Consider the following 7700-nt stretch of genomic DNA (forward strand, 5'->3'; position numbering starts at 1 on the left):
ACCGACAATGACAAAACAGCCTATAGGGAGGAGGTCAGAGACCTGGCCGTGTGGTGCCAGGACAACAACCTCTCCCTCAACGTGATCAAGACAAAAGAGATGATCCCTGGACTACAGTAAAAAGAGGACCGAGCATGCCCCATTCTCATCGACGGGGCTGTAGTGGAGCAGGTTGAGAGCTTCAAGTTCCTTGGTGTCCATATCACCAACAAACTAACATGGTCCAAGCACACCAAGACAGTCGTGAAGAGGGCACGGCAAAACCTATTCCCCATCAGGAGACTGAAAAGATTTGGCATGGGTCCTCAGATCCTCAAAATGTTCTACAGCTGCACCATCGAGAGCATCCTGACTGGTTGCATCACTTCCTGGTATGGCAACTGCTCGGCCACCGTCCGCAAGGCACTACAGAGGGTAGTGCGTACAGCCCAGAAGCCAACCATGGTTCACCTTCCTAGTCTTTGTAGCCATAAACACTTCCACATTTCACCAAGAGGAGGTGACATTGTACGTAAACTAAAACAGAGGCATTCTGGCAGTACTCAGACACTGTGGATCCTAAGGGTCTAAGATGATTTTTCACTGTCATCGTTTCTATAATGTTGTTGCCTTGATTTTTTGGGGTCTCTGTATCTCTGGATTTACGGATACCCAAATATCATCTATATTGAACTGGCCTATTGATTAACGAGACACACTATTCCTGTTATTATTAGTATTATTTTGTGTTATAATTTGCCATTTACCTTGAAACATATCATCATTATTATTTTCTTACATTGTTGTCTCAGTGGGCCACTAGGCTATAAATTTGAGTTAAATGCAATGGACAGGTCACTCTTGAGGTGATGTCAGCTTGATGTCAAAACATCAGTCACTTGTTTGCATCCTGTACAATGGATTAGTGAGCTAAAATAAATACATCTCTGCTCCAAGTCCTTTCTACCTCAAATTAATCCTTTTGGAAGTTTTTCTTGGTAAGCCCTTCTCATGTACTATCCCTGTCAGTGGTAGACACTGAAATTCTGAAATACAATCAAATCAAGTCAAATCAAAGTATATTTGTCACATGCGCTGAATACAACAGGTGTAGACCTTACAGTGAAATGCTTACTTACAGGCTCTAACCAATAGTGCAACAAAGGTATTAGGTGAACAATAGGTAGGTAAATAAATAAAAACAACAGTAAAAAGACAGGCTATATACAGTAGCGAGGCTATAAAAGTAGCGAGGCTACATACAGACACCGGTTAGTCAGGCTGATTGAGGTAGTATGTACGTGTAGTTATGGTCTCTCCACAGAGCTGCTATAGGCAGGGTATGTTTTCTGTAGCAGGATAGGACTTCTCAATTTTGGGTTTAGTAGAGTTTACCCCTGTACAAGTCAGCCAAAGGAGAGAAGAGAGGGAGGAGGAGGAAGAGAGTTGGGAGAGAGGGACTGATGATAGAAGAATGATTTAGATGACAGTTAAAAGCAGTTGAGAGGCACCTCCAACCTAACCAAACCTTTCCCGTAAGACTGCCTGTCCTTAAACAAACCTACAGTTGTCAGCTTGTCCTTGACGTAGAAGTTGTGATGGTGAATATTCATTCAGGAAGTCTGCAGACGACTAATTCCTCTATGCAACACCGCCACTTGGTTTGTGTTGTGAATTCAGAACACAATAACCACCAGCCCACTAACATCTGTTGTTGATGCTCATAAGGTTTGTCCCTCCTCTCCCCCTGTAGTAAGGAACTGACAGCTGATGCCAGGGAGCTGAAGGGAGAGCTGTACTGCCTGCCCTGCCATGACAAGATGGGCGTTCCCATATGTGGAGCCTGCAGGAGACCCATCGAGGGCCGCGTGGTCAATGCCATGGGCAAGCAGTGGCACGTCGAGGTAGTTAAATAAAGTTTAAATCAAATATTATTTAAAAAATCAAATTAAATTATGACATCACTCTTACAATATGGACCTGTTCAGGAGGTTGCAATGTTATGGTATTATGGTATTTTGTAGCCATGAGGTGATTACTACAATATTATTATTATTATTATTATTATCTTTGGTAAGTACTGCTTTGTCTGTCTTTGTCGCTGAACAACTATTATTTCCTATTATACAACAGCTGGTTTGGAATTCCCATTGTTAGAGTTAGTTCTATCATTCCTGAGAACATCACAGTAGAAATGTATTCAAGGGAGTTTGTATATGGTTCTGTTTCTACCCTGTTTCATTTCATCTCTGTGGCCGTGTCTGGACTATCTCAGAATGGAGGATATCCTTCCTCTTTCTTTCCCTCTGACAAGCCTCTGTTCATATATCTGCTGCCTTCTTTCCTCTCTACTTTTCTCCTCTTCCCCCCTCCTGTAGCACCATGTATGTGCTCTGTGTGAGCGTCCGTTTCATGGCTCCCCGTATTACGAGCGTGGGGACCACACCTACTGTGAAAAACACTTTAACATGGTGAGGGGTTAGTTAGGGTGACTGATGGGAGACCCTTCCTGGCTGCATTCTGTCCTGCTCTCTGTCTGGTCTGTGCTGCATTCTGCCCCCGGGGGGACCTCCCAGACAAACCAGGCTCCTGTGTCTGTCTGTCTGTAGAGGTGAGTGCTTCCACGGGGGGCACTCCTACCCTGCTGCTGCCCTCTGAACCCACTAATCTCAGACGGGACGGGACTGGTCTGGTCTGACTCCTAATAGGTCTGAACTAAACTAGACTGATATGGATTAAACTGACCTGTGCTGGTCTGTCTGTACTAACCTGTTGTGTGGGGCCATGTTGTATGTGTTTGCAGCATTTTGTGTGTGCTAAGTGTGAGAAGCCCTTCCTGGGCCATCGCCACTACGAACGCAAAGGACTGGCCTACTGTGAGACTCACTACAACCAGGTAATGTAGGAGAAGGCTGCACACACAGTCCAAGGTCTCTACTTAGTAACTCAATCCAATCCAGGCACTGTATTTTATTTATCTTTAAGCAAGCCTTTAAGTGATTGCATCTTGCTGTATATAATTTGAATGTGACCTCCAGTCTTGGCTAGTTTTATGGGACCATCTAGTGGTGGAAGTACAAATGTAGCAATGCAACAAATGAAGACTGTGAAGTGAATTGCATTGCTCTTGTCTTGAAGAATACAGTAAAGAGTAAAGACATTGTAATATGTAAAGGGAATTGCGTGCCTGGCTATTGACTTTCTCCTCTCCTACAGCTCTTTGGAGATGTCTGCTACCACTGCAACCGTGTCATTGAGGGTGATGGTAAGATATTATCACCAAACATCATATACAGTCAAACAAATATTGAATGGAATATGTCATATTCGTTTTATAAACTACTTGTAGCCTGGAAACCAGAGTATCTCTGCTTTCGCCATGTTGTCATTGTCTTGTCAGGTACACAGGCTAATGTATTTGACGTGTTTGTGTTGTGTGTTCCAGTGGTTTCAGCCCTGAACAAGGCATGGTGTGTCAACTGCTTCGCCTGTTCCACCTGCAACACCAAGCTCACCCTCAAGTAAGTCTGACTGAGTTAACACAGCAACACCATCCTGTGTGCTGACACATTGAAATGAGGTTAGACTCTCTTTGGGACTGTAGATTTCAATTCAATTGAAACCTTTCTTTCTGCTCTGTGCCCACCTGAAGCAATATCTCTGTCCTCTTCTGTCTCTCATATGTCTCTACTGCTCTACCTGTTCCACTGCACCTGTGACTACCTGATCTATTTCCCAGCTTTTCCATCTGCCTGTGTCATCCCTTTCTCTCTGTCCCTCTCTTTCACTTGTCCCTGTTTGTCTGTCCATATCCTCCCCTCTCCTCTTTCTTCCTCACTTCCTCCTCCTCCTCTTTCCTGGTTGTACCAGGAATAAGTTTGTAGACGTGGATCTGAAGCCTGTGTGTAAACACTGCTACGAGCGCCTGCCAGACGACATGAAGCGGCGTCTTGCCAAACGAGAAAAAGAAAAGAAGAAGAAAGTGCCCATGTGTCTATAAACCTCTCTCCTTCCTTTCTCCTCACTTCCACTTTCCATTCATTGGTTAGTTTTCATCTCCTATCCCTCTCTTTTTCTTGTGTTGTGCTTTCACTATCTATCTTTCATCCATCCACCCTGACTAGTCAGTTAAAAAAGGGTTTTAGACACAGAGATCAAATATCTGTTAAACATAAACTATGAACCATGCATTTTTTATCACCTCACATTCAACATCATTGTACTTTATCAGTTTTAGAGTATGAGCAATCAACGGAAGTAGAGATTAGACACAGATCATAAATAATGATTAATAACCGGTACAGATAGATAATTGGCCTAAGCTGTTATTTGCATCAGTACCGGTGTTTCCCACCAATGTTGACCATATTTAGGATCTCCGCAGGAAATGGTTAGTCCATATGGCCATTCCTCAACCAGACACACTTAGGGGATTAACAAAATAATTCAGCTCTGTAATAATGCTGCAATAATCAGACTGGAAGTCCTTTTCTCTCTGATCAGATGGTTGAGGCTAGAGGCATGTACAGTACGGTAGTGTGTATTTTGTCAGATCAGTCAGAGTGTAAAGAGAAGTCTTTGTTCACCAGATCCTGGTTTGTTTATGGGTAAAACACCAATTGTTTCCTGCCTCTGTGTACTGGCTGGACTGGATGTCTGATTTTTAAAGGCCTCAATGGGGAAGAGAGGAAGCAGATGGGTGAGAGAGGGAGCAGAAGTGGGAGAGAGGGAGCATGAAGGGGAGAGAGGGAGCAGGAGTGGAAGAGAGGGAGCAGGAAGGGGAGAGAGGGAGCAGGAGTGGAAGAGAGGGAGCAGGAGTGGAAGAGAGGGAGCAGGAAGGGGAGAGAGGGAGCAGAAGTGGGAGAGAGGGAGCAGGAAGGGGAGAGAGGGAGCAGGAGTGGAAGAGAGGGAGCAGGAGTGGAAGAGAGGGAGCAGGAAGGGGAGAGAGGGAGCAGAAGTGGGAGAGAGGGAGCAGGAAGGGGAGAGAGGGAGCAGGAGTGGAAGAGAGGGAGCAGGAGTGGAAGAGAGGGAGCAGGAAGGGAAGAGAGGGAGCAGGAAGGGGAGAGAGGGAGAAGAAGTGGGAGAGAGGGAGCAGGAGTGGAAGAGAGGGAGCAGGAAGGGGAGAGAGGGAGGGGAGAGAGAGAGCAGGAGGGGGAGAGAGAGAGAAGGACGGGGAGAGAGGGAGCAGGAGGGGAAGAGAGGGAGCAGAAGGGGGAGAGAGGGAGCAGGAGGGGGAGAGAGGGAGCAGGTGGGGGAGAGAGGGAGCGTGAGCGAGTAAGCAGAAGGGGGAGAGAAGGTGCAGGTGGGGAGAGAGGGAGCAGGAGGGAGCAGAAGGGGGAGAGGGAGCAGGAGGGGAAGAGGGGAAGCAGAAGGAGATAGAGGGATCAGGAGGGGGAGAGATGGAGCAGGAGGGGTCAGAAGGGAAGAGAGGGCGCAGGAGTGGGAGAGAGGGCGCAGGAGTGGGAGAGAGGAAGCAGGAAGGGTTTAGAGGAAGCAGGAGGGGGAGAGAAAGCAGGAGGGAGCAGAAGGGTAGAGAGGAAGCAGGAGGGAGCAGAAGGGTAGAGAGGGAGCAGGCGGACCAGAAGGGGAAGAGAGGGAGCTAGGGGCTAGCAGAAGGGGGAGAGAGGGAGCTGGGGGGGAGCAGAAGGGGGAAAGAGGGAGCAAGAGGGATCAGAAGGGGGAGAGAGCCAGCAGGTGGGAGAAGAAGGGGAAGAGAGGGAGCAGGAGGGAGAAGAAGGTAAAGAGAGGGAGCTAGAAGGAGCCGAAGGGAAAGTAGTGCTAGAGTTTAAGACTTGTGATATATAGATAGATAAATGAAAGATAAATAAAATCAGAACCCTGCTCATAATGATTGTGTTTTTGTCTCTCCCTTACAGGAACAAGTTTGTGGAGTTTGACATGAAGCCAGTGTGTAAGAAGTGTTACGAGAAGTTTCCTCTGGAACTCAAGAAGAGGCTCAAGAAGCTGGCAGAGACTGTGGGCCGGAAGTAGACAGACACATGCTAGAACAGACGAAAGTGATATCGGAGTGTTTGAGCAAGCACATGACCTTTGTTCTTGGCGTAAATTTAGGGATTAAAAACCACTCTACCCAACCCCTCATAGGTTGATGAAAATCAGATTTGCAATATCCTTCCGTCCTTTCATGCCTGGTTAAATAGTGACATCCCATGAGCAGCGAGAGAGACTGTACACAAGAAAGGGTCATCCCCAAATTAGTGCTTTTGTCTGAATACATATTCATATTATATTCATATATATCATTGATATACTTATCTCATATAATTCATCATTCTTTTAGCTTAAAATTTCCCTTCATAACCCAACTTGCATATTTAAGTATGCATCAATGGTCTTGGTATTTTGTCAGGTGAATAAAGAGTATTGATAAGGTTGTTTCTGCCTTAGCCAACTACTTTATCATTGTCATGCCATACAAGTAGAAACAGAAAGACACCTAGGCTATGTTACTGATGCTACACATAATCACATTACTGTGCAGCAGAACTGGATCCAATATAAATATATATATATATATATATATATACAGCACCAGTCAAAAGTTTGGACACACCTTTCATTCAAGGATTTTCCTTTATTTTTACTATTTTCTACATTGTAGAAAAATAGTAAAGACATCACAATTATGAAATAACACATATGAAATCATGTTGGAACCAAAAATCCCAAATTTGGACTCATCAGACCAAAGAACAGATTTCCACCAGTCTAATGTCCATTGCTCGTGTTTCTTGGCCCAAGCAAGTCTCTTCTTCTTACTGGTGTCCTTTAGTAGTGGTTTCTTTGCAGCAATTCGACCATGAAGAACTGAGTCACGCAGTCTCCTCTGAACAGTTGATGTTAAGATGTGTCTGTTTCTTGAACTTTTATTTGGGCTGCAATTTCTGAGGCTGGTAACTCTAATGAACTTATCTTCTGCAGCAGAGGTAACTCTGGGTCTTCCTTTCCTGTGGCGGTCCTCACGAGAGCCAGTTTCATCATAGCGCTTGACGGTTTTTGCGACTGCACTTGAAGAAACTTTTAGTTGTTGAAATTCTCCGAATTGACTGACCTTCATGTCTTACAGTAAAGATGGACTGTCGTTTCTCTTTGCTCATTTGAGCTGTTCTTGCCATAATATAGACTTGGTATTTTACCAAATAGGTCTATCTTCTGTATACCACCCCTACCTTGTCACAACAACTGATTGGCTCAAATGCATTAAGAAGAAAATAAATTCCACAAATTAACTTTTAACAAGGCACACCTGTTAAGTGAAGTGCATTCCAGGTGACTACCTCATGAAGCTGGTTGAGAGAATGCCAAGCGTGTGCAAAGCTGTCATCAAGGCAAAGGGTGTCTAAATTTAAGAAGGATGGAGGCCACTCTGTTCTTGGGGACCTTCAATGCTGCAGAAATGTTTTGGTACCCTTCCCCAGATCTGTGCCTCGACACAATCCCTTGGTTTTTGCTCTGACATGCACTGTCAACTGTGTCCAAATCATGTCCAATCAATTTAATTTACCACAGGTGGACTCCAATCTAGTTGTAGAAACATCTCAAGGATGATCAATGGAAACAGGATGCACCTGAGCTCAATTTCGAGTGTCATAGCAAAGGGTCTGAATACTTATTTAAATAAGGTATTTCTGTTATTGCTTTTCCATTATGGGGTATTGTGTGTAGATTGATGAGGAAAACATTTGTTGAATCCATTTTAG

The 7700-nt window shown here is 44.8% G+C and overlaps 1 protein-coding gene across 6 annotated transcripts in view; it reads left to right on the forward strand.

Moving 5' to 3' along the window:
• Positions 1-6374, forward strand: part of LOC106582212 (LIM and senescent cell antigen-like-containing domain protein 1) — a 101015-nt gene extending 94641 nt beyond the window's left edge. For 4 of the 6 annotated variants that reach the window (XM_045704681.1, XM_045704682.1, XM_045704680.1 and 1 more), the window contains exons 6-11: positions 1733-1883; positions 2783-2875; positions 3196-3244; positions 3425-3500; positions 3850-4023; positions 5856-6374. In XM_045704681.1, coding sequence (XP_045560637.1) covers positions 1733-1883; positions 2783-2875; positions 3196-3244; positions 3425-3500; positions 3850-3979 — 499 coding nt within the window. In that variant the 3' untranslated portion in view covers positions 3980-4023; positions 5856-6374. Of the gene's footprint in view, positions 1-1732; positions 1884-2357; positions 2451-2782; positions 2876-3195; positions 3245-3424; positions 3501-3849; positions 4024-5855 lie in introns of all 6 variants that reach the window. The other 2 variants (XM_014165056.2, XM_014165058.2) reach the window with 2 other exon arrangements.
• Positions 6375-7700: the final 1326 nt, after the last annotated feature.

This window comes from Salmo salar, chromosome ssa21 (genome assembly GCF_905237065.1).
Source record: "Salmo salar chromosome ssa21, Ssal_v3.1, whole genome shotgun sequence".
NCBI classification, from domain to species: Eukaryota; Metazoa; Chordata; class Actinopteri; order Salmoniformes; family Salmonidae; genus Salmo; species Salmo salar.